At 43.0% G+C, this 27,615-nt stretch overlaps 2 protein-coding genes across 4 annotated transcripts in view; one reads left to right on the top strand and one right to left on the bottom strand.

Annotated features, from left to right (window-relative positions):
• Positions 1-27,615, bottom strand: part of LOC311058421 (histone H3.2) — a gene marked incomplete at its 3' end in the record, with an annotated part of 204,516 nt that overhangs the window by 56,156 nt on the left and 120,745 nt on the right. The gene's annotated exons all lie outside the window — the stretch shown is intronic.
• Positions 65-27,615, top strand: ccar1 (cell division cycle and apoptosis regulator 1). 3 transcript variants are annotated; one of them, XM_084075884.1, is made up of 26 exons: positions 65-92; positions 1,691-1,868; positions 4,890-5,056; positions 5,635-5,868; positions 6,316-6,348; positions 7,460-7,656; positions 7,932-8,058; positions 8,658-8,777; positions 9,704-9,893; positions 10,474-10,618; positions 10,730-10,885; positions 11,269-11,494; positions 12,323-12,436; positions 13,887-14,053; positions 14,920-15,130; positions 16,422-16,505; positions 17,351-17,539; positions 18,049-18,240; positions 18,614-18,853; positions 19,369-19,501; positions 19,981-20,072; positions 21,003-21,149; positions 21,566-21,686; positions 22,870-23,049; positions 25,375-25,580; positions 26,019-27,615. In XM_084075884.1, exons 2-26 carry the CDS (start codon positions 1,757-1,759, stop codon positions 26,097-26,099), a joined length of 3,864 nt encoding a protein of 1,287 aa, XP_083932010.1. In that variant the 5' UTR covers positions 65-92; positions 1,691-1,756; the 3' UTR covers positions 26,100-27,615. The 3 variants fall into 3 exon arrangements, with proteins under 3 accessions (XP_083932010.1, XP_083932008.1, XP_083932009.1); XM_084075882.1 differs by having other exon boundaries at positions 10,474-10,885; XM_084075883.1 differs by lacking the exon at positions 65-92 and adding an exon at positions 911-1,016 and having other exon boundaries at positions 10,474-10,885.

Genomic DNA, 27,615 nt, shown 5'->3' with positions numbered 1-27,615 from the left:
GCTGCTTGAGGTCGTGGTGGTAAATGTATTCTCTCATTGGCTGCCGCGCATGCGCAGTACATTCCTTCTCCCACCGGTGCAGAGCAGTGACGGTAAGGAGAGATGAGGACAGTTTTTCCTATTTTATAATTCATATAAAAGCGGAACGTCGCTCATCAGCGGCGATCATCTTTGCTTAAATATCACATCTGTCATTTCGTGCCAAATTTAGCAAATCCATGTGTGCGGCCAAAGCGTTTAGCGTTTTTGGAGCAGCAGTGACGTTATTAGCAGGCGATGCATCGCTAACGTTAGCCAGGGCCTCGTTGTTGATCAGTGTTGCCAGATTGTGTGAGAGAAACAAGCAACCTGTTCTAGGAAAACAAGCCCAAAATAAGCAACTTAAAGGCCGCATGAGCACATTTAAACCTATTATGCATTGATTGATTGATTGATGTACTTTATTTAGTAAGACATGAGAACAACAGTACATGGAAGTACAAATTCACAATACAAGGTCTACTAAACTGGAAGACTCATAAAAGCACTGAGCTTGTTTCAAATGAGTTCCCCATGCACACAAATCATCGGCTATTTGTAAATAGATCTACAAGCTCACGAGCTTGTATATCGGCTATTTTCACAAATATATTGTGAAAAAATGTTTCTGAAACATTTTAATCTTGTATTCTTTTCTCTGGCTCAAAATAATGTTAGATCTTTGTGGGTCCTCGACATGAAAATATTGTAGAACCACTGGTTTAAACAACATTAAGAAACAAGCCCAAAATAAGCAACTACACTTAAGAAACAAGTCGAAAGTCGCTTATAATCTTTGACTAAGCGGACATGGCAACACTGCCAGGGCCTCGTTGTTGACCATCTCGTGTAGCCTAAATCTCGCGCGATTTTACGTTGTTGATAACAAAAAGCCATTAGCTTGTGTTTATCACAAGGAGCTAAGCTAGACCAGCTAGTTTGCATTTAGCCGACCGAGCTGAACTCTACACTAAATGAATGGCGTGGTGTTTTAAAGAGTGAGCTAAACGTCAGAAGCCACGTTTTAGACTGGCGTTTCACTCATAGGAATGCTTCTGTCTTTAGCTGTAAAACGCGTTAGCTAATATGTAGCCACTGCTAGCTAGCTCCCCAGTCCAGACTGCTGATAAGCAGCCTGACCTTTAAATCACTATTAAAAACGTGCATGCTCCAGAAAGCATTCCTGTAAATAACAGTTTCTTTGTTGCATTACCTTTTGCTCATGGTTATTTGTTTCATTTGCATTTGCTCATTTTATGTTCACTTGTTTATTGTCTTTGTGAAATTCTATTTTTTTTGTGCATTCTGTCTTATGTTTGTCCAGCACTTTGTTATGACTCATGTCTTGAGTAGGGCCATAGTTATGTTATTATTATTAGCTAGCTCTCCAGTCAATGGCAGATCATAATCAAGCTTACAACGTGTCCCTTTGTAAGCTTGTAGATCAGCTATTTTTTACCATACATTTTTACAGTATAACATTAATAAATGTCAGTCATTTCTTTGTATATTTCAGCTATTTTTCATATCTGCTCTGTGCATTTTGATTACGAGGCAGACAGAAATTTATTTTGTATTCATATGTTCCAAATGTTCAATGTCAAAAAACACAATTAAATCCCAATTATTAGTGTGACAATTAATCGTCAACCTAAATGTGTGATTGTGACAGCCCTAACCACCTGCCGAGAGAAGACCCCCTCCCCGCCCCCCGGCCCTTTCAGCCACAGTCATCATCATGGCTCAGTTCGGGGGACAGAAGAACCCACCATGGGCCACCCAGTTCGCCAACACAGCGGTGTCTCAACCAGGCCACACAGGACAGTCCCTCGACCTCAACAGCTTACACTGTGAGTAACGGTCCCGATTGATGCACAGCAGCCGTTTTTGGAGAGAAATTGGGCCACTTCCTTCACAGGCGTTATCAATGATTCTAATAAGATAAGAGCTTTATTGTCATTGCATACACAACGAAACATAGTTTGGTACCTCTGCAGACAACAACAGTATTAAAAGAAGAGCACTGAACATTGAAGGAACAATAAAAAACCGTGGTCAAGTCAGATCAGTCAGTCCCACAGTCATTTTAAGATAAATAAATAAAAACAAGGATAAAATAATTAAGGAAAAAAAGAAATAGAATAAGGAGGCCCCCATAAACGAAAAACATATCATGTGTGCACATATTGCATTTCCCAGTAGCCTAAGCAACATTATTGGCATTAACATATCGCACATATACATTATTGCACTTGCTCAGTAGTCTACACCAACGCACTGTCATCATCATCATGATCGGGGAAACAAAATCCATAATGAAGGCTCTGTTCCTTTTAGTGTAGCACAGTGGTTCTCAAACACCTACATTTTCAAGTTCCCCCATAACTCTGAGAGTGTACAAATGGTCCATTTGGTTCCATTTGTACACACCCGCAGACTTACACACCCGCCTGGGAGCCATTTGGAATCCCTTCAAGGAACCATGAGGGTCAAACCACACTTTGAGATCCACTGGTGTAGCAGAGTGTTTACAGTGAGCCAACATGTACAATATCAGCACCCTGACCCTGTTTGACCAGAATGGAACAGAGCCTTAATTAGCATCACCTGTGAAGGAAGTAAGAAGTGGCCCAATTTCTTTCCAATATAGCTGCTGTGCATAGAGCCTATTCATGATTAGAGGGAGTCCAAGTCCATGCTATGTATTATTTTATCTTGTTGAAATGGAATTAACGCCCCATACACATTTGGGACATGTGTCATTTGTGGTTCTTCTCATTGTGGATCAGGTCTAGGTCTGTGCGTGATTATGATAATGTATCAACAGGGTGCCTGTGTGCAGTAGGCTCATATTTAGATTCATGTAATAGTTAACATGGTGGCAATGAGTACATGCCTGTCAGCCAGTCTAGCAAATATTAACTTGGGTCAAGAGAATATTTGTCAAGTGTGCTAGGAAGCTCATAGGTTAGTCTTAACTCAACCTATGGGTTGTTTACTCCTCACAGCTGCAACGTAAGGCGAGCTCTACTATGATACAGAAATACTTTTGTACTTGCAGCCATTGCACTACTAAACAAAGCTGCTAGAGATGTACCGATACCATTTTTCCCCTCCCGATACCGATTTACGATACACATACTGTAACTCGCGTATCAGTTGATACTGAGTACCTACCCGATACGAGTGTGTAATTTAAACTAATCTAGGACAGTGGTTCTCAAACTGGGGTCCAGGGACCATCTGGGTTCCTTGAGGGGGTTTCAAATGGACCCTTACAGGTCTGTAACTCTTGAGGGTGTACAAATGGAACCAAATGGTTCCATTTGTACACTCTCAGAGTTATGGGGGTCCTTGAAATTAAAAGGTTTGAGAACCACTGATCTAGGAATAAATAAAAATGACATTAAAATGTGGTAATGTGTAGCTAGTTTTAGTTAATAAAATGATAATGTAATAATACATTCATGAATTATAAATTCATAAATTAAGAGTATAAAACAGTAGTGCAACATCAACTGAAGCATTCAAAATATGACTGTATATGAAACATCATCATGTGATAAATTACATGGTAATGGAATGGCATAGACTGTCATACTGGCCGATAGCAGCATTTTAGGAAGTATCGGCAGCTTTTCCCATAATGGTATCAGAAAACAACTCTAAAAGCTACTATGAAATGATGCACTGTGTCGGTGTGTGTACAACCCCCCCACCCCCCATCAAGCACGTTGACATCATTACGTTTTTGTATTCTTTATTACTGTTTTTGATCTGTATTGCTGTGGGGTCTTGTTTTTAACAACTGGATTGCTTGAACAAAGTCAGTCTTGGTAATGGGTACTAATTAAAGAAACTTCTTATACCTGCCCAAGGTGCACACTCACCCCCTCATTTCTATTCTCTACGGTCTCTCGTTGTCATATCAACATCACCTACCTCACTTTAAGTCATTAAGTAAAAAATGTACACAGATTTTGGTTGATTTTGAGCCTAAATCCGATTGTTCTGATGTGAGGAGATAATATCTATGTGTTCTCTGTGTAGTTCTCAGCAAAATGTGCAAATGTATGCAACAATGACATCAAAGTCGTCATTGTGTCTGCGCAATGGGCGCAAAATAACATTTGATGTCATCATGTGGATGTGGACACATCGGGAAAAGCACAGACTTATTTTATATAGTCTCAGAATCAGAATAATGTGATTTAGATTCAAAATCAGCATCAAAAGTGGCCCTTTAATAATTAGGGTTGGGATCGGGGTCGGTTTATCACTCTGTCAGAGCTGCTATGTGGACTTCACGTCCGTTATGCAATTACAATACCAGTGGTTCCCAAACGTTTTAATTTGAAGGGCCACCATAACTCTGAGAGTGTACAAATAGAACCCTTATGGGTCCATTTGGTTGGTCTCAGAGTTACAGACCTGCAATGGTCCATTTGTAATCCCCTATTGGAATCGTTAAAGGGAACCGTTAAGGAATTGGACCGTTAAGAGAGAATTGTAAAGGGATAGTTCACCCCCGAAACTCACCCCATGGAGTCTTGAATTCATGTGAAAAAAAAAACGTTTTTGTCACATTCCTAAACCAATAATTTCATGACCGGCGGAGTCTCCGGTAGGAGACTGAAAGAGTCTCCATTGAGTAATAATTTGAAGACGCCGGTCTTCAAATTATTGGCTTAGGATTGTGACAAAAACAAACAAAATCTACATCAATTCAAGGCTTCATGGGGTGAGTAATCAGGATAGTTCATAGGGGAACTATTTAAGGAACTTGAATCGTTAAAAACCCTAAAGGATCCCCAACCCTATTAATAATTCCCCTCTACTTCCTCTCTACGTTTCTCTTCTTGGCCCCACAGCTCTAGGAGTGCAGCAGCCGTCTCTGTTGGGTGCATCCCCCTCCATGTACTCCCAGCAGGTCGCCTCGCTCAACAACCAGTCTGCCGCTGCCAACTACCAGCTCTCTCAGCAGACGGCCGCTCTGCAGCAGCAAGCTGCGGCCGCCGCAGCTGCAGCATTGCAACAGGTCAGCTACACCAGTGGTTTTCAACCTGTGCGTCGGGGTGCCTACATGATTCTTTTTTTTTGGGGGGGGGGGGAGGGTCCCCAGATGACAGTGAAGTGACAATTTAATGACTGAAGACCTTTTTTAATAGCTAAAAGAAAGAAATAAGGCCATTTTTCCATCAAAAGTAATCAATAAACTATACTATAAAAACTGGTCAAACATTGGTCAAATTGACAAATCATATAAGAAAGAGGCAAGAATTGTGAAAATAGCCGATCTATATTATGCTCACTTGTAGCTGTGCTATTGTAGAGCTTGTAGATCTGCTACTTTCACAATATTTATCTGTGGAACCGAGTCAAACAAAATGTAATGCCTTAACTCCTACAATTCCAAGTGCTTATCGGGGTGGGCGGTCCCCAGTTCAGATATGATTATTTTTGGGGGGTCGTGGCCTGAAAAGGTTGAGAGCCACTACACGGCTGTCTGTCTGTCTGTCCGTCTGTCTGTCTGTCTGATTGTCTGATTTATGGTCACACGTAATCTTGTCTGGTCAAAGCTCACGTCTAAATACATGTTCTATGTGGTGTGTTTAGTCACAGATCAATTCAGCCCTCCAGCAGTATCAGCAGCAGCAACAACAGCAGCAACAACAACAACAACAACAACAACAACAACAACAGCAGCAGCAGCAGCAGCAGCAGCAGCAACAACAACAACAGCAACAACAGCAGCAGCAGCAGCAGCAGCAGCAACAGCAGCAACAACAGCAGCAGCAGCAGCAGCAACAACAGCAACCCCCCCAACAACTGTACAATGTACCTCATCAGGTGAAGCTTGAAACCCTTTTCCACTGTTGCACAACATGAACCTGCCAATGTCCATATCTTAGTGCATTTCCAACCACATTTCTATCAATTGACCCACCCATTTAGTGTTACCGTATTTCATAGACTTATTTGCTATCTGTTGTGCAGTTGTCACAGACTTTGTCGTCGATGTTAAATCAGAAGGTTGGCTCAAAACAAATTGTGGTGTGTTTGGTTGACTTCTCAACCAACTGGTTCTCCTGAATTGCCATGCCACTGTTATTCATAATTGTCTCGAGAAGAAGACCATGAAGGCTTGTGCTAATCCATTTTAAATGAGTACACAACTGATGTGTCCATATAGAATCTAGAATTATATTGGGATTTGGGACAGGAGTTACATTTTTAGAACCATTTCTACAGTAATTACACAAACTACAATTTACTGTGTACCTTATTTCTCCACAGCTTCCACAACCACAGCAGGCACTGCTTTCCCAGGTAATAATAAGTAAAATCACTTAATTTACAACTTCTACCGTTTATAAATTGTGACTTTGTTGAACTTTACTTGCCCCAGGGTTGTGACGCATCTCAATGTTTTCTTCTTTTTTCTAAATTAAATGGTTATTTTATAGGGTTTGTTAGATTAACTACAAAATATACATTCATTAACATTACAACATACCAGAACCCCCAAATTATCAGTCTTAATGTTAAATTATTCTCAATGTCTGCACACATTCAACTCAGTCTGAGTGGTCCTAAGTCTGTAGTCCCTTTGACACAGTTTAGAGTGGCAGTGTTTGCCCACACATGCAATAATACAGGCATCAACAGTTGTCAAGCAAGCTTGCTGGTTTTGAAAATAACATGTTTTGGGTGATTTTGATTGGGACAGCAATACTGAACAATAAAGGTCACGCGTGTGTATGTGTTGAGAGAACAATCTGTCTCTTTCTCCATCTCATGCGGCGTGTCACACACTGACACACAGATTTCTGAGGTCTCTTCCCTTGGCACATCTCACGGTTCTCACCCTACGTGCCATTACAGTTCAGTTTCATGTACTGCTTGTGTAGATGAAATGCCATTGACATTACAGAGCTTACTTCCTCTCGCGAAGAATGTGGGGTGTTGAAAAAACAGCTCTACATTCCAAATCACAGCCTTTTATTGACTGGCTGTGACTGGCAAACATAATTGACACAAGGACTGCTGATTACAGATACATTTGAACGACAGAAATCGGATGGGGGGAAAGATGGAGGGCGATTAGACAAAGAATGTGTATGAGAGAGAGGAAGCAGACAGTGGTGACAATCATGAATTTCATGAAAGCCGCTATACACATTCAAGTTATTATTTTTTATTTATGTACAATTAGTAAACACAAGACATGCTGTGATACTTTAACAGCTGTACGTAGACATTTTACTGCATACATTGCTGTTATTATTAGGGCATGCCTCCTGACAGAGATTTGTGTTCTATCTTTGATCTATACTGAGAAAATGTACCTCTTAAAATGACTGGAAATGAGTAATCGCCCTCTTTATATTTCCTCTCTTGAGGAGTTAATTTGAAACCTCCTCTCTGCTCCTTTCCCCAGCCCCCCGTCAACTTGCCTACCAGCATGAGCCTATCGAACCCCCAGCAGACGGCCCAGATTACCGTCTCCTACCCAACCCCGCGCTCCAGCCACCAGCAGCAGCCCCAGCCCCAGAAGCAGCGTGTCTTCACTGGGGTGGTCAACAAACTACATGACACATTTGGCTTTGTGGATGAGGACGTCTTCTTTCAGCTGAGGTGAGAAGCCCAGAATAGACATAGATGGTAGATGGATAGATACATAGTCAGTCAGTCATAGTAAGCAAAACTGCAGTGAGGATGAAACAAAGGTGCTGGTAAGGGTAGGAAACACGTACAGAATAATAGACGTTTTGTGGTCCTGTGTAGATTTACTGTCTCGTCTCGTCCCGTTAGTATCCAATTGTGGCGCCGACGTTCATGTCACATTTTCATTCAAACACTGAATTGACAGCACGAAACTGAGCAGGTATGTTGTTTTCTGTTCTGTTCAGCGCTGTGAAGGGCAAGACTCCTCAGGTGGGTGACCGGGTCCTTGTGGAAGCTGTGTACAACCCCAACATGCCCTTCAAGTGGAACGCTCAACGCATCCAGACCTTACCTCAGCTAGCGAACCCGTCGGTGAGAACACACCCCCAAGCAGTCACGGCAGGGTGCATCCATCGCTAGTTTAACAATTAAGTCTGGCTGCCAAATGTTTGAAATGACTTCATGTCAATGATGAAAGTATTCAAACAAGAGCTAATTGGAACAGATTCTGCCAATTAAGGGGCCGTGTCCACCAAGGCGCTTTCTTTTTTTTCCTGAGCTCAGCGTACGTTTTAAAATGTTTACAATGGTAGTGTTGCATTTTTGACATCGCCATCGTGACGACGCACTGAACGTCGTGAAATGTGTGGCGTTATCTGCTTGCCGAAAGTTTAAATATTTTCAACTCTGAAGTTTGGATTGGAAGCCTTGATGTTTTCAGCTGAGAAGAAACGCTTTGGTGGACACAGCCTAAGGACATACATTGAATATTCCCAGCAACTTTCATCATGCTTTGATATTTTACATTTGGCAATTTACACATCCCAATTTCCTGGGGTGTTCTTGTATGCGTTTTGGTGATGTGTGTGTGTGGGTGTGCTCAAATTTGAAATGACCCTTGAGTGTGTTTTTATGTATTGTGCTTTTCTGTTATTGACTTATTGGTTGCTGTGTTCTCAATCCCCTCCTAGCATCAACAGCAGCCTCAGCCTTTACCTCAAGCTTCTCCACAGATGGGCAATTTTTATAGTGAGCCAGGGATGCAGCTGCGCTACTCGGACATGCACACTTCTGTGGACAACAGACAAAATGTAACCCCTCACACCCTGGCGCTCTCTCTCTCACACACACACACACACACACACACACACACACACACACACACACACACACCCTCTATTCCCTGTTCTTATGTTATATCCTCTTTGTTTCCCCGGTTCTTTCTCTTACCCTGCTGCTTATGATGAAGTCCAACAATAGTGACATTGTAGATATTGTAGTTTGTCCTATAAGCGAAGGAGGGGAGCCCGAAAATCAGGCTTTGTCGAGAATGCACTGGATATTCTTTGATTTGAACATCAATTGACCCTGTTGCTAAGATGGCTTTTTTCATGCATTATTGTATTCCTTCACATTACATTACATTACATTACATTACAGTCATTTAGCAGACGCTTTTATCCAAAGCGACTTACAATAAGTGCATTCAACATAGGTAGGGAACGAAACTACTAATCACCAGAGGTCGTAAGTGCATTTCCCGTAAAAACAAGCAACCAAGAGTATACCTAGCGCTAAGGTAAAAGTGCAATATATAATCTATCTACTTTCATAAACACATGAGATAAAATAGCCAAATCAAATGAGCACGAGCTAATAGATCCAATACAACAATACAACAATAGTTCCTACAACTAGTTAACAACAAGTAGGCCAGGCAAAGAGGAAGGGTAGTGTTTCCTATAACAATCACAATAACAATCACGCACGCAGACATCCAAATGTTTTCCCCAACCTTTTTTCTCTCAAGGAGCCAATATTGTAGACGGAAATAATGTTCAGTTCCATTTTGCATGTAAAAGGAGATCCACAACTAACACACACAGAAACATCTTTAAGCCTTGTACTTTTTTTAGACGTCAGCACACAAAGCTAACTTCTGCTACTGTAGCTTTTTACTGAAGGTATCCTGATCTATCCCTGTCGGTTTCTTGCTTTCTTTTTTTCTTCTTACCAGAACCAGCCTCAACCTCCACCGAACATGATGAAGCCAACGCCCGCCATGCTACAGTCCTTGCCCCCTCCCAACACCTTCAGTGTTCCAACGCAGGGCCCTCCACCCTCCCTGCTGCAGGCCCAGCTGTCTGCCGCCTCCCTGGCCCCGCTGCTCCAGAACCCGCCCCAGCCCCTGCTACCACAACCCAAAGGTGAACTCTTCACCCTGTGCTTGTTTGGATCAGTGTTTTTTCCACTTTTCACTTTTTCATGTCAAGGACCCCCAAATGTATATGTATTTGGCCACGCCTTTGACTCATTGTAAACAAGAATTGCACAGGGCAGATGAGACAAATAGCTTCAATATACAAAGAAAACTGTATACTGTATGTCAAACAACCATATAGCCTAGAAGTGATAATACAGCCCCCTCTGGTGGACAGAGTTGGCGACAGCATGACATGCATATACATACACTACACACACATGCTGTAAGTGATAATGTTTGGTTAAAGCGAGACGTAAAGCTCTATGTCCTCAGAGTAATCATTGCTAGAGACTATTTGTCCATTACCAGGGTCTCCCCATCCCTCCAGCCCTTTAACCCTTTAAGACCTGACGCCGATTCTACAAATGTCTTCTAAATACCAACAGTTTTCTAAAAAAACGTATGTTGCTATCCTGGGTCTTAATGGGTTAATAAACAGAAAATACATTTTCAGGTGGGTCACCGGTTTTCTTTTTCATCCACCCACAAACGGTTATTGTTTGTCTTGGTTCATTTGTGTGTAGATGTGTTCTCCGGAGGTCTGCTCCAGCCCCCAGTGAGAATGATGCCTCAGCCCCAGCCCGTCCGACGGATCGAACCCCCGCCTCGCTTCCCCAACCGCAACGACCGCGGCCCAGAGCTCATCCTCAGGACTAAGGAAGAACGAAGGTCAGAGGTCATACCCATGCAGGGTTTCTGCAGATCCTTCGTTCTGAAAAGTCGGTTTAAATATCTTGTCGAAAGGTTAATTGAGTCCTCCTCTCCTCACCCGCCATATAGCCGCGAGAGGGACCGTGAGCGCAGGCGGTCGAGAGAGCGCTCGCCAACTCGCAAGCGTTCCAGAGACCGCTCTCCGAGGCGCGAACGCTCCCCCCGCCGGCCCCGGCGAGTGGTTCCCCGCTACACCGTACAGTTCTCCAAGTTCAGCCTGGACGGGTAGGTTGAAACTATCTGACAAAGACATTTTTCTTTTTCTTTTTGTAAAGTACTGCCCTACGTCATTGTACAAGAGTGTAGTGCAAATTTTCAAAAAATGTTGAAAGTGAAAGCGGTTAAGCGTGTCTGTGGCTTTTATAAATATTTAACCAATGAAAAGTTTTAACAAGAGGCTGTGACTAAATAATAATGACATTGGATCCATTGGAACCCAGGTTCTAAAAAAAAAAAGAACTACATTTACTGAACAGTAACTGTTTTTCTCATACAAGGCTTCTGCCTGACACTGATGATTATGTCCATGTATGTGTGTGGTGGCATCATGCTAACGTTGCAGCTGTGTGTGTGTGTGTGTGTGTGTGTGTTCCATGTTTCTGCCGCAGCTCCAACTGCGACATGATGGAGCTGCGGCGCCGCTACCAGAGCCTCTACATCCCCAGCGACTTCTTTGATGCCGTGTTCACCTGGGTGGAGGCGTTCCCGCTGCAGCGGCCCTTCCAGTTCGGAAACTACTGCAACTTCCACATCCTGCACAAGGAGGTGGATCCGCTGGTGAAGAACACGGCCGTGCTGGACCCGCCCGACGCCAATCACACCTACAGCGCCAAGGTGAGATGGCATGGCGTGGGTCACGGATTCAAGTTCTCAGTCGCCACGACTGATTCCAGTCATTTGGATTCCATAGAAGCCAGCATGTCTTCTATGGAAGCATGTCGCGCACCGAAAATAGCCTATCTACAAGCTCTCAATGCGTCGCAGATGCATTGAGAGCTTGTAGATAGGCTATTTTCGGTTATTATTTTAACCCATTAAGACCTGAGGCCGATTGTAAACAAGTCTTCTAAATCCTAATAGTTTTCTGAAAAACTTTCAAAGACCTCCAAAATGATAGATATTTGGCCACGGACTCTCACCCCATCTCACAATATTTTGTTCCAGGGACCCACCAGAAGCAAAGCTTTGAGTTAAAAATGTTTGCTGAAGATCAAAGTCATAAAATAGCACAAAAAAGGAAGCGTATTGCATATGTGGTTACAAAATAAGAAGAAAATAATAGGTATGGATAAGAACGTAAATTAAACTAAAAAGAAAGTAAATTTAAGGCAATATACATAATACATTTATATGTAAAGTGAACAGAGTTTACAACATAACTCCTGTATCCTACTCAATGCTGTGGCTGCACGCATGGTGTTCCAGTATGTACGGTGTCTGTAGAAGTCACAGTCCATGTCACTGTTTTGCTTTCTGCGAGGCTGTGATGTGACTAGGGCAATAAGGCCAGAATATTCTGTATGGTATATTTATATTGCCAATATTCAAACTGAACCCAGCAAGCCACTGATTATTTGCTACTAGATTGTAATCTCCATTGTTTAAAACCTACCTTAGCTGGCATGTATTTAACATGCAGCCCAACTCACTCACTTTGTTCAGGTGATGCTGCTGGCCAACCCCAGTATAGAAGAGCTGTACCACAAGTCCTGTGCTCTGGCAGAGGACACCCAGGAGATCAGAGACTCGTTCCAGCACCCTGCTAGACTCATCAAGGTACACCTAACACCCACTGTGCACATAGTACACACACACACACACACACACACACACACACACAAGAGCACGGTTCTCAAAGTGGGATCCTTGAGAGGGTCCCAAGCAATATGAATGATGGTTAGGAACCAAATGGACGCCATAAATGAGGCTGAATGACCTGCAGGCTACACTCTGTGTCAGTAGTCCACCAGGACAGTTATCTGACTCATTTTGAGCTTTGCTACAGAAAGAGTCCAGACCCACTACATTTGGCCTTTCCTCTGGTATGGGATTGCTGCTGATCAGTGGACTGGTACATTAGGATAAACTGCATTGGTTCTTAACTATTTCATTGCCACGGACGGGAATTCCCGTCCGTTCATTTTTTTATTGTTTTATAAAAGATTGCGCTGTGATCTATAATCCGGAGTGACCACTTTCACTGTAACTCACACGGATACGGAAATAACGTCATACGAAGAGTTCCGCCTCCATCCACTCTCTATTTGTTTCCTGCAAATCCTTGTAACTCAAGTTAATTTGTTTTGCCCTGGATTCGACGAGACACCGTGTATTCAATCTGCTCTAGGAAAGGGAGCGACAGTTCCAGTTTCATTGTTTTTTCTCTGGACGACGAACAGTGGTCCCCTTTTTGTTTACCAACCGTCTTACAAGCGATCATAATGTATATAAATGTTATGTGGCCAGTTGGGGAGGTGGGAAAGACCTGTATTTTTGACAAAAGATGGTGTCTTCAGCGTGCCTGCGGCAAACAAAAGTTACCTCACGGGGGAAATTATTTTCCACTGGGAAGCGAACACAGATCCTGTGTCCACACGCGGTGGATCGATCGATCATTATGGAGCTATATTTTCTGTGACCAGTTGAAATGGTTATAAAACGAAAATCTCTGGCAGTGGGTGAGTTTATTAACCCATTAAGACCTGAGGCCAATTCTACGAATGTCTTCTAAATCCCAACAGTATTCTGAAAAACATTATGTTTCTATATCCGTGGTGCTCAAACTTTTTCATGTCAAGGACCCCCAAAATTATATTTATTTGACCACGGACCCCCATCTCAAAATATTTTGTTTCAGGGACCCCCAGAAGCAAAGATTTGAGTTAAAGATGTTCGCTTTAAAACAATATATATTCATAGCACGGCGCTCGGTGCTACTTATATCTACTACTTTTGAATTGCCAAAGTGTAAAATAATGCTTTTAAGCTCAAATAAAAAAGTGACACTGATGCGTTCCAAGTCTAAATGGATTAATGTATATACTCTGGCAGTGAAAGAGTTAACCTTTTTAATTTCCTGGACCCGCATTTGATGCTTACACCGTTCGAGCCACATGATTCCATTTTGTGTGTGTCCTTCCTCTCCTTCATTCATGCCATTGCTGTTTGTTCTCTATGTAAACGCCACTGCTCTCATTGTGTTATCCCTTCCGTCTCTCTCTTTCAGTTTTTGGTGGGCATGAGAGGTAAAGACGAGGCCATGGCAATCGGTGGTCACTGGTCTCCGTCTCTGGACGGCGCAGACCCAGAGAAGGACCCATCAGTCCTCATAAAGACAGCCATACGCTGTTGCAAGGCACTCACTGGCATAGATCTGAGTCTGTGCACGCAGTGGTAAGTACCGCGCCCCAGCTCCCATCCCGTCCTTTTGCCTCTCTCTAAACCGACCAGTTGAGTATCGAAAGAAAGGCCCAAAATCCACAATGTGCCACCTGCTGCATGGTTTTACTGCCTCAGCAACTAAATCTCTCATGTCTGACTTATTGGACAGGTTTTTTTGTATTGTTTTGTTTTTGTTTTCCATATTAATGATTATAAATCTGTGTTTTTAATTTGCTACTTCAATTATTTGCAATGTCCCTTTGGCCTTTGTGCTGTTGTCCTGCCTCTATATATTTATAAATATCTATGTGTGTGTTTGTGTGTGATGAATGCATTGACTTTGTGGTCGGATAACCAGTGGCCTGGACCAGAAGACACCACCATTACTTTATGTTGTTTGAGTCTCTGTTAAATATCTTACATATTTAACTTGCTTTCACTGTCTTGTTGATTCTGTCTCTTTTCTCACATCCCCAGTGTAATGGGGTTTTGTAAGTGTATCCTAGGTTAAATGCAGAATACTCACCCAATTGGCTGATGGGAAGAATAATAGGGGCGGGGTTTGGAGGGTACGAGTCGTACGACTTATTGTTTGTCATTGTCTGTCAACTTTCTCAAAATGGCTGCTGTAACCTGTGACAACTGTTGGAGAGCTGCAGACTGATTCCATTTGTTTGTTGTTGGTGTTGTTGTTGTCGGGAGGAGGCTCACTGCAATGACGCCTGTGGTCATTCAGCGACCTGCTGGGTGGGACTAGTATGTGGGGGGGGGGGGGGGAAGAGAAACGGGGAGGCTAGCCCTAGCAAAAGGCTCGCCGTTTTTTTAATGTGTCCTGACGAGAATGTTTCTTTCCAATGCACCTTCTTCCTTTGCGACAGGTATCGTTTTGCAGAGATTCGCTATCACCGGCCGGAGGAGACTCACAAGGGGCGGACAGTCCCCGCACATGTGGAGACAGTGGTTTTGTTTCTCCCGGATGTTTGGCATTGTCTTCCTACCCGCTCAGAGTGGGAGGGGCTGTCGCGACGACTCCGGGAGCAGCTGGCTGAGAAGCTGTCGGCCGAGCGAAAGGAGGCGGATGGAGAACAGGCACTGAACCGCTAATCCCTTCTTCTTCTCATTTCCCGCTTCTCACAGGAAGGCACAGGAATTACAAAACAAAAAACAAAGCCCAGATACACACACTGAACACAACACTGCACCACTCACACACGCACCAGACACGCGCACACACGATCAAAGGCAGATTATCGTACCACCAGAGACCCCCCCCCCCCCCTCCTCCTAAGTTTCTTATGTTTGTTCCTCCACCCTTTACCCATTCTGCTGTGCTCCAACTGGTCCATTTCCTCCATCCACCCACCCCTCCTCCCACCTTCCCTCACATCCAGCCAACACACTCGGTGGAAGCAAGTGAGAGTAGGTTTTTAACTGCAGACACTGCTGCAACTGATTCCACAGCTTCCAGCTACTAACCACTAGGAGGTGCCAATCTGGGTATAAACCACTCATCTTAATCGCATTGTGTGTATGTGTGTGCGTGTGTTATTATGAACCATATACAAAAGTTTCATTTGGGTTACCTGCACACAGGTTCCAGAATTTACTCAAAAGGCATCGTTTTAATTCTCTGCTTGGATCCAATGGTGATTTTAAATGCTGTGCTGGAATCTGCGGTCAGTTGCATTTGAATGTCTGTTCTAGCATTGTGTCATTTATTTTCATATGACCTTTCATGACTATTTGATTTCGGCTGACTTCAAAAAGGCAACCCCCCCCCCCTCCCAACCCCTAAAGTCTTGTTTCTTGTCTGTTTCTGTTATTTTGACTTCTATACTCTGATTTGGGCGACATGTAGAACTTGGTTTTCCAGGCCAGTTGGTTGGACAGGTGGCTTCTTTATGACGTAGGCCTTTAAAAAGAAATACAAAATGATATCATTTGGCAAGAATACCCCAGTTTTAGGCTACGCTAGGGCTGCCCAGTCCATTTGGAGACCAGCTTGAATTCACCTGATGTACCTACACACACCTTTTGGACGCACCTGTCATTGATTTTTACCTTTTTTGTGTTCCACAGAACTGCATTGATTGGCCGCTGGGTTTGGGGCTATTCCGTGGGTTTTTGTAAGAGCTAGAGAGCTTCCCTGTGTACACCCCCCTCCCCCAGTCGCAGTGGACTATTAACACTGCCGTGAGCTCAATAGGACAAGGCTATGAAAGGCAGATGTGACCTTGCTTCTTGCACGGATCAACTTTTGTTTCTCACAAGCTGCACTGGTTCCAGAGCTGAGCGCTAATTGTCTGCTGTCCTCCTTCTCTCTTTCTCTCTCTCTCTGTCTGTCTCTCTCTCTCTCTCTGAATAATTCCCTTTTTTGAAGGAGGAAGAGGAGAAGGATGAAGACGACTCAAAGGAGGTCACCACTCCCACTCACTGGGCTAAACTTGATCCGAAGTCGATGAAGGTACGATTTAAAGCACTGATACAGACCTCTGCATATATTCAGGGTTCCCCTGCATGTGGGAATGTCATTACATGTAAATTCCATTCACACCGACGATTGAGGAAACCATGCAAGGCACCAACCTGCTCATCGGGACCACATAGGGTAGGGGTGGAAAACTTTGATGATGGAGAGGGCCACTATATTTCCACACTCACTCCAGAGGGCCACATTGCCTATACTGCCTGTTCCATGTCAAACAAAAGTAGCAAAAATAGCCTATCTACAAGCCCAAAGCGTTTTGAGCTTGTGGCAATCGGAATTGGAATCCTGTTCTCTTTTTTGCAATTTTTTCAATTGGGATGCTGAAAAGTAACATTTTATTTAATTTCAAATTCATTTAGATACTTATGTTAACTTTAGGAACTTAAATACAAATACATTGGACATAAAAAAGACAATAGAATTTTAATACTAGTCATTAAGCTACTAATATCGAATTTTAATACTAGTAATTAAGCTACTAATATAGAATGAAGTAATTGAAGCGGGTCATGTTTGCATGTTTGGAATTGTAACCGCTGATATCAATAATATATCAGTATTCTGATATCAACCTGCGGGCCACATTAAGTGAAGGTGGGGGCCGCATGTGGCCCCCAGGCCGCCAGTTGCCCATGTATGACATAGGGGTTCGGTGTCTTGCTCAAGAATGCTTTTTTTTTGTTTTTTGAAAATAAACCTCCCTGAATTGTAAGTTCTCTTTCTCGTCTCAAGAAATGGGCTTTCATCCTTTTCTGTATTTTACAACGACCCTCACAGTTTAAAAATGAAATTTCTCCTACTTTGTGCTCAAACCATTCTAGGTGAATGACCTGCGTAAGGAGCTGGATTGTCGCTCGCTGAGCTCCAAGGGGTTAAAGTCGCAGCTTATCGCCCGCCTCACCAAGCAGCTGAAGGTGGAGGAGCAGGTGGAGGAGGCCCGGGAGCCCGAGAAACCAGAGACCAAAGCCGCAGAGGAGGAGGAGCCGCGAAACACGGAGGAGGACAGAGAGGTCAGTGCTTCTCAAACATGTTCATGTCAGGGACGGGTGATTTGGGAAGGTACAGGAGCGGTTGGCGAAAACAAGCTACCATTCAGGTCTGAACCTCTTAATTCACCCATGGTGTAAAGTCAATTGATTTGGAAAGTAGCAGCGAGTCTATAAACTCTTTGGATATGGCCTATAATTATTAATATCCTATATAACAGACTAGCGTCTTTTAACAGTAACAGTTGGCAAATGGATGCAATTAAGCCAACAGAGAAGCAATGAAGCGTGATTTTGGAAAATGTAGCCATAAAGTAAATATGCAGTCTGTAAACGGTTGGGCGGCATAACATACAGCAAGGATATGGTGTGATTCAGCCAATGGACACGGTCCAGGGTCAGGGTTTGCCAACCGCTGCCGATTCAGACTCTAAACCTTATTATGCAATCATGTCATTATATTACGAATGGTTATGAAGCATCACACCCAGACCTGCATGGATGTAAAGTACCGTACATCCGTCTCTGCTTAGGAGGAGGACCGGAAGAGGCTGGAGGAGCTGGAGCGTCAGCGGAGAGAGCGGCGGTACGTTCTCCCCGACGAGCCCACGATCATCGTACACCCGAACTGGGCCGCCAAGAACGGCAAGTTTGACTGCAGCGTCATGTCCCTGAGCGTGCTGCTGGACTACAGGCTGGAGGACAACAAGGAGCACTCCTTTGAGGTGAGACACAAACTTGTATTCAGGCCTCGTTGCCTTCGCGGCGAGATGGAAGCAGCGCACAATGCTAGACGGCCCTGTCGAGATGAGATGTATTTATGGTCAAAAGGTGACTTGCACCTTCAATGGTTGACTGAATATTGTCTTCCCTTCCTCTTTCTTGTTTTCATTTCGTTCTTTCTCTTTTATTTCAATCTTTCTGCTCTTTCTTTTTGCATCTGTTTTTCCTCTATTTTGCTTTCTCTTTGACTCTTTTTTGCTTTATGTTCTTCTTTCTTTCTCGCCTTTCTTTCTGTTTCTCTCTCTTTTGGTCTCTATCTTTCTGTTGCTCTGTCTCTCTTTCTTTCCTCCTTTCTTACTCTGTCTGTCTGTCCAGGTGTCCCTGTTTGCGGAGCTGTTCAACGAGATGCTGCAGAGGGACTTTGGTTTCCGCATCTACAAAGCGCTGGCCTCCATCCCCGCCAAGGAGGAGAAGAAGGAGAAAGAGAAGAAGGCCAAGAAGGAGGCGGAGAAGCGGGAGGTGGTGGAGAAGCAGCGCGAGGTGAAGAAGGAGAAGGACGAAGATGGAGACGACCCGCCGTCCAAGAAATCCAAAGACGACGAGGAGAAGAAGAAGGTAAAGCGGCACCTCCAGGTGGCTGTGCTTCTCTCCGTACATAGGGCTGTCAACAGTCACCAATGCGTCATGGCATTTTACTTGACGATTGTCATACAAATAAATGCGATTGAATTGTATTTTTCTTTTTGGCATTGAACGTTGGAACAAAATGAAATATTTCGGTTTGGCTTTTAGGTAATATATGTATGACAAATGACTTAAATGTACAACGAAATGGATCACAATGACCGCTACCAATAATCAAAATAAAATAAATGTATACTTTCCAAATAAAATAAAATGGTGGAAATAGCCGATCTTCAAGCTCACAATGCGTTGCATTGCGACGGTTTGCAAGCTTGCAGATCTGCTATTTCCGTTATTTTTGTAATTATTTAAAAATGTATCACTTTTTTCCTTCGATTATGGCGATGCAAAATAATTGCGATTATGTATGTAGTAATTGTCACAGGCCTACCAAGTGACACATCTTTGTCATGTTGTCGTCTTCATCATGCCGTGTTGTCATCCAGGACGACGAGAAGCTTCTGAAGAAGGAGGAGTCTCGGGAAGACGATGAGAACGAGGACGAGGGAGGCAGCACGGCCAACGCCGAGGAGTATGACCCCATGGAGGCCGAAGACGCCGACGATGATGACGACGATGGTACAGCTCTTGTTTTAAACCAAGACTATGCTGACGAATACAGCAAAAGATGTGATAAATTATCTCTAGATATGTAGGCTGTTTCTTTGCTATAAAGTAATCAGGTCCATGATGAGAAATCATGCACCACGCTGAGCATGTGATGGATAACATTTTCCACGATATCTGAGACCTCCTCGAACGTCTTTTCATTGTAAAACGGACCCGAGTTACAACCACTTTTGTCCTCCGTCGACATGAAATCTCTTCGCCAAAAATAGCTAATCTACAAGCCCACAACATGTCGCAATGTTTTTTTATTTTTTCAAATGGTTAACCAAACTGTAAACTGTAAATGTGTGGAATATGATGTCAGAAAGATTGTACTCCACACATCAGGTCTTGAGAGTGAACATAGGATTTGACTGCCCTTAACACGTGGATTAGTGTACCTGCTACACTTAACTCTCTTACTCACTTACTCTGTCCCTGTCCCTCAGATAAAGATGACGAAGATTCCAACGACCGGGACAGGAAAGACGAACGCAAAGATGACCGAAAGTCCTCCAAAGAGAGATCCTCCAAAGACAAGGTTGGTTTAAGTTTCCAAAAATGTGCTTTTTGAAACTCACATCACTATATCAATAGGGATAAATATACACTATAACTATGGGATCACACTGACTTGTTATCTTATATCTTAAGTGTAGCAGAAGTGAAAACTAATCATCCGTCAAAACATTTACAGGTCAATTACAAATTATGCCCCTATTTAATATTCAACAGAAAAGTGAAACGCAACTACATTATGCCATTGTGCTAACTCGCAGGCTACACTCTGTGTCAGTAGTCCACCAGGACAGTGATCTGACCCATTTTGAGCTTTGCTACAGAAAGAGTCCAGACCCACTTCATGTGGCCTTTCCTCTGGTATGGGATTGCTGCTGATCAGTGGACTGGCACATACAATAAACTGCATTGGTTCTTAACCTTTTTAATTACATGGACCCCCATTTGATACCTTAGTCTCAGCACTGACCAATTCAGTCTAGGCGGTTGCGGCGAGGCTGAACTGATCTGGCGGAAAACCCTGATGTCTCTCCCAATCAGACTTCCATTATTTTTCCCTAGCTGGTCTTGTTATCTTTAGGTTCCGTGGTATATGGTTGTTTTAATTCCTGTTGCCACGTGTTAACTCATCTACAGTCAGAGTAAATAAATAAAGCCCAGACTGCCAGCGATTTTGCGATTTTCTTACCTTTTGAAGTAGTCACAGAATATTTATCTCCAGTATGATCGATCCCCTGATGGTTGCTACTCACGGAGGGTTTCACTGTGCTTCCGTGACAAAAAGAAAATGTCATTGCGACCTCCCGTTCGCTTGTCATACGCCGTTGAAAATAGCATGTCTCGCCAAAAATACATAGTAAAACACAGGAGCCGAGATGCAGAACAGGGCCTTAGATTGATTTTTTTCGAAAACCCATTGACTGTGAACCCATGCGGCTGTTTGTGTGTCCAGGAGAAGGAGAAGAAGCAGATGGTCACGTACAACAAGGAGCTGCTCATGGCGTTTGTCTACTTTGACCAGAGCCACTGTGGCTATCTGATGGAGAGAGACCTGGAGGAGATCATGTACACCCTGGGACTGCACCTGTCTCGCGCTCAGGTACACATAACGTGCATACAACATGTCGATGTCGGGCAGAAATCTCATATCTCCATATTTCCACGTCTCGTTTTTCTCCCGTAAATTAATGTCGCACTTTGCCATAATACAGTGTCACGAAAAAGTATTAACAAGAGCTTGTGACTACATTGGATCCATTGGAACACGGGTTATCTTTTTTTCCCCATTTCCTGAAAAGTAACCGTTTTGGACATATGAGGTTTCCACTCAGCGGTGACGATGAACATTAACTTAATACACACAATATACTCTCTCGTTGGCTTATCAACTGTCCTCAGATTACACCAAGTCGCTCTCTTTCTCTCTCTCTCCCTCCCCAGACAAGTCCTTGTGCTCAGTAAAAGTCCCATGAGACGTTGTTCATCTCATGTTGATTCCTGCCCTTCTTGTTCCAGGTAAAGAAGCTGTTGAACAAACCTGTGATCAGAGAGTCTTGTTACTACCGTAAACTGACCGACCGGGGGAAAGACGAGACGGTTCCTTCTCTCACTGAGGCCCACATAGACAACCTGCTTGGTGAGCCAACGTGCCTCTTCACTTCATTCGTTATCTTTGTATGTTGGGCTAAACTGGGCTAGACAGATATCAAAGATTGAACCGGCCACTCTGGCCACCAGGCTCTATGCACAGCAGCCATTTTGGAGAGAAATTGGGCCTCTTCTTACTTCCTTCACAGGTGTTACCAATGATACTAATGAAGGCTCTGTTCCTTCCTTCCTACAGATCCTTCATTAGCATAATTGGTAACACCTGTGAAGGAAGCAAGGAAGGGGCCCAATTTCTGTCCAATATGGCTGCTGTGCATAGAGCCTATTCATTTTTGGGCAACTCTGTGGCAGGGTGTCCCTGTCCCTCATCACAACCCTTAACCCCTAACTGCTCCCCGGGTGCCATATTAGCAGCGCCCACTGGTCCTAATAGTTAGGATGGGTTAAATGCAGAGGACAATCACGTATATTCAAACATACTGTAACAAAAATCCCCCCTTTTTCCTTCGAAACTTGTGGAGGTCTGGGGAAGGTCTCATAAAAGAAATAGGGATAACAAGATCTTGAAATTCTGGAGCATTTGTTTTGGTGGTTGAGTTTGAAAACGCTCGGAAAAGTGCTACATGTTTACTTGCAATGTGTCCAGGATTAACCTGCTCAAAGCATTTGTCACTTTGATGTTATGGGATGAAGGGGAACACACACACAAATGCAATCCATTTTGAAGGTCCACTGTACAGCATCTAGACTTTAGGTCCATGTATCGTAATACAGCATTTCTCATAGATTCTCGACAATTGAGTGGGATTAAGTTGTTGGTTCTAACTTGGATTCTAGATCCTGTTTTACAGTGGATGTTTCTTAATTCAAGTTAGTGAAAGTGGTAGGGGCTGCTCTTTGCTGACACGCGACTAGTGTTCTCTGCTGATGCAACAGTGCAATGCACATCTCTTTTATGTTATTAGTAGACCATACATTTCGGGTTCATTCATTCTCTTGTGGACTTGAAATGTTTATATAAAATTAAAATGAATGGAGCAGAGCACTTTGAGTGGTTTACAATAAATATGAAATTAGATCTCGGATCCCATCATTCTTTTTAGGGAAACAAAGCACTAACGTTTCACAAATGGCAGATTGACATGACAAAGTTGTTCAGTCGTGAGATGAGAGTTTATTTAGCTTTAATCCATGCTTCCTGTGTCTCCCAGGTAACCGAGCGCTGCTCTCGTCGTCTTCGAAGACGAAGTCGGAGGCCAGCGAGTCCGGCAGCCTGATCGTGTACAACGGTGCCATGGTGGACATCGGCAGCATGATGCAGAAGCTGGACAAGAGTGAGAAAGCACGGGAGGAGATCGAACAGAAGCTCATCATTCAGGATGCCAAAATAGGTACGACCTGGTTGTCATTTAAGGCAGTGGTTCTCAAATCTTTTAGCTCAATACCCAAAAGAGATATTTAACGTTTGCCTGGGACCCAAACTAGTGAAAATAGCAGATCTACAAGCTCAATTTTTTTATAATTTCAACCCTTGTCGAATTACGAACAGATTAGGAGCTAAAAATGTTCGAAGATTTGCTGCTCCATTCACTTCAATGTTAAAATTCAAACGGACAAACAATTCACTTTGTTTTTTGGTTTAAAACTACTGGTTTTGAGCTATATTGAAACATCAAACAACACATGTCAACGAGGTCAAAATGACCTCGTTGACATTTGTGAAACCACACCTGAATCTCATCTGTGATTAGAAACCATCTGGGGATCAATCATACTGGAGGAAAAAAATCTGTGGCTACGCGAACAGGTACCAAAATCATGGCAAAACCCTGGCAGAGGCTACAGACTGTTCTGAAAAAACTCTGGCAGTCAATGTGTTAACCAAGACAAATTGGTCCGCGACCACACAAAAAAAAGTTTCATGTAGCTCAGGAAATCCGCACACAGCAACGACAAACTACTTCTCCAACCGAGTCCGGCATCGGATGTCGCTTGAGTTGAATGTTTTTCAACCGGCGTAATTCGCGGTACTCTGGGCAAAGAAGCGTAATGCTGCTCAACACTGAATTGCTTTCCTCCAACAAATAATGTCTCATCCAGTGTGTGAATGCACCTCTAAGCAAGCCCAAGTTCATACTTTGTGGAGCATAAATGTGGCTTGAGGCTGAATGACCTGCAGGCTACACTCTGTGTCAGTAGTCCACCAGGACAGTAATCTGACTCATTTTGAGCTTTGCTATAGAAAGAGTCCAGACCCACTTCATTTGGCCTTTCCTCTGGTATGGGATTGCTGCTGATCAGTGGTCTGGTACATTATGAAACTTTTATTAAAAGTTAATAAACTTTTGAATTTGAAGGACAAGGATTTTTTAAACCTGTGGGACCCTAATCTACAGTTCTGTGTTCATTTAACTCAAGAGTTTGCAAATGCAACCAAATGGACCCGTAAGGTTCCATTTGCACAGTCTCGGAGTTACAGACCCATAACCGTCCACTTGGACTTGGACCCCTGGTGGTCCCCGGACCCCACGTAGGGAACCACTGCGCTAAAGTGTAGACCCAGCGTTGTAAAATCAGGAGGAGACTTACGTTGGCCACAGTTCTTCATCTGACCACGTTGCTTCATCTGTATCTGGTAACGTTTCATTTATTCCATTTGTTCTGTGCTGTTCTTCCGTATATGTGTATCATGTATATTCAATTCAATTCAATTCAATTTTATTAAAGTGTCAAATCACAACAAGACACTTTACATGTAGAGAAGAGACCCGACAGTCCCACCCTGAGCAAGCAATTTCATTGCCACAGACGGGAATTCGCGTCCGTTCATTTTTTTTATTGTTTTATAAAAGATTGCGCTGTGATCTATAATCCAGTGTGACCACTTTCACTGAAACTCACACGGATACGGAAATAATCTCATCCGAAGATTTCCGCCTCCACCCACTCTCTGTCTATTGGTTTCTCTGTCTATTGGTTTCCAACATATGCCTGTAACTCGAGTTACATTTTTTTGCCCTGGTTTCGACGAGACACTGTGTTTTCAATGGGCTCTGGCTAAGGGAGCGACAGTTCTGGTTTAAAAGAAAATTCACTGGATGACGAACAGTGGTCCCCTTTGTGTTTACCAACCGTCTTACAAGCGATCATAATGTGTATACATGTTCTGTGGCCAGTTGGGGAGGTGGGAAATACGTGCATCATTGACAAAAGATGGTATTTTTAGCGTGCCTGCGGCAAAAAAAGATTACCTCGCAGGTGAAATTCTTTTCCACTGGGAAGCGGACACGGATCCTGTGTGTGTCGACACAGTAGATCGATCTACATTTTCTGTTACCACTTGAAAAGGTTCTAAAACACAAAAATATCTGGCAGTGGGTGAGTTTATTAATGTATATACTCTGGCAGTGAAAGAGTTAAAAGTGCTTAGGAATTGGTTCAGTCTCGGCGTCCAGGATGTTCCGCTTGGATGCCCCATGATGAGCAAAGGATCATTTACAGATCTGGTTCCTAAATTTAATGAGGTGAAGATTGGCAATGCTGCCACGAGTGAAAATGCCATGGGCCCCTCTGACCGGTGTAAAAACCGATGGAGCTTGTACGACAAATTTCACCCACAGGTGAAACTACACCTGTAAACCTGTGATGTGACAATAAAGCTGTTGCGATCACGGGCGTGTCGTTGGTTATAACTGAAGCTCTACTTGTTTCCCCAGATGAAGACGTCAAGCAGATGACCCAGCTGGAGCAGACCAACAAGACTCTGTCCAAGGAGCTGGTGGAAGTGAAGACCCACCTGGGCCAGACGGAGGAGACCCTCAAGGCTACAGAGGAGCAGAAGACCACCTACCACCAGCAGCTGAACAAGACGGTCGGCACGCTCAACGGCACCGTCAAGGACCTGCTGGAGGTCCTCAAAAAGGTAACCAAACAAGCAGTGGTGGGAAAAAGTACTCCGTTTCTTTACTCTGTTACAAGTAAAATGTCGGGCATTCAAAATTGACTTGTGTAAAAGTACAAAAGTATTGGTATAAAAATGTACTTAAAGTACCAAAAGTGGAAAGTACTCTTATGCAGTATGTCCCATTTCACAAGTTTTCAAATGTATAAAATGTATAAAAATCTTTATTGAAAATAGCAATTTACAAGCTCACAACGCATCGCATTTTATGTAGTGAAGTAGAAGTAAAAGTACTGAGTATTGGACTTAAGTACAGTACTTGATTAAATGTACTTAGTTACTTTACACCACTGCAAACAAGTCTTAAAAAGAATTATCCCAATTATTCGAATTAGTTTTTTTTGTCACGTGTCTTTATTTTACTTAAAAATGCAATATTATTTTTCCTCCCCCACCTAGAACCAAGAACCAGAGGCTCCATCTGAAACTCTACCTGACGACCAAACTCGGACATCTCAAACCAATGGCGCAGACGAATGAATGCTGAAAGTAGATGAGTCCGATCTGTGACATTTTGTTTAGAGAAAGAAGAAATGTAAATATGCACTAAATGGGTATAATTTGATTCCGTTTTTGTTTCTTTGGACCTATTGTTGTCTCATAAGGACATGTATAGATCTTAACCATTTATGAGTTTGAATGTGTTTGTTTGACTTTGCCTAGGTTTGTTTATAAACATCGTAGTTGTACCATGTATGTAGGCAGCGACGGTCTCATTTTGAGCATTTCACAAGTTTTGGTTGAATACTTCTCTTTTTCTCGTTTTGTTTTGCCCTGCCATTTTTGCCATCAAAGAACCACGTGTAGATTTATGCCAGTATGTGTGTGCAAACTGTACTTCTCAGAGTTTCTTTTTCTTTTTTTTGGTCTAGCAATAATAATGCTATTTATGTGCAAGAGAATTCAAAAAGTATATTTAAAAGAAATCAAATGAATTTTGGACAACTATGGGTGGGGTGGGATCCAGCTGATTCCATTCATTGTAAACATGCTCTTCGTGTTCAATTTAACTGACAGCTGTGTTCAATAAAAACACATCGTTAATTTTGTAGTTCCTGTATTTGGCTGATTTCGCTGGCTTCCATCGTCTTCTACAGCTCATGGCTATGCATGATTCTTCCTGTGATAAATTGCAACATCTTGTGGAACTTTTACTGTTTGCACCTCTTGGCTGAATCATGGCTGTGTCACTCTGCCACTCAATGACTGTACAGCACTGGTTCTCAAAGTGGTGTCTGTGGACCCTCAGGGGTCCTCGAGGGTGTTTCCAGAGGGCCCCCAGCAAAATGAGTTGATATAGCGTCAAAATCAGTTTAACCACTTTAACCCTATATACTAAATGTGGTATATATTTGAAACTTAATTTCTTATGGGGGGCTGCGGCTAAATACATATTCATTTGGGGGTCCTTGACATGAAAAACGTTTGAAAACCAGTGTTGCTGGCCAGTCATGTGTTTTCTGTTTCACTCTCTGAAGAATAGCATCCACCTTCTGTTTTTGGACAAGGGAACAACATGTTACCCAAAGATGAGCTGAATTAGGGCTGGGCATATATCCATATTATTATGATATGGTGATACTGTATGAAGATCTTCTAGGATTCTGGATGATGTTTTTTTTCCTGGGTTTTCATCGCTTAAGCCCTATTTTATACTTCAAATTCTTTTGACATTTTCCCAAATGGCAAAAATGGCCGATCTACAAGCTAACAACGATGTGATGTGAGCTTGTAGAAAAATAAAAATAACAATTATATTATCGTCACCATATCCCAGCCCTAAGCTGAATGACTGTCTGTAATGGTGAAGGAATTGAAATAAAATGAGTTTTTTTTTTGTCCATGTCAGAATTCTGAGCATCAGTTGTTTTGGGTTGTTCCAGAAAAGAGCCAAAACTTAAATTCAGCTCCAAAGCAGCCAATTTTATTTTTCTATGGACGGTGTACTCTATGGGTGTCTTGTGCAAAAATAAAAGTGGTTAATTTTAACACTACA

The sequence above is a fragment of the Gymnoscopelus microlampas genome (assembly GCF_963454915.1).
Source record: "Gymnoscopelus microlampas genome assembly, chromosome: 13".
Taxonomy (NCBI): Eukaryota; Metazoa; Chordata; class Actinopteri; order Myctophiformes; family Myctophidae; genus Gymnoscopelus; species Gymnoscopelus microlampas.
Note: the sequence above shows the minus strand (reverse complement) of the source record. Positions and strands in the feature narration are given on the sequence as shown.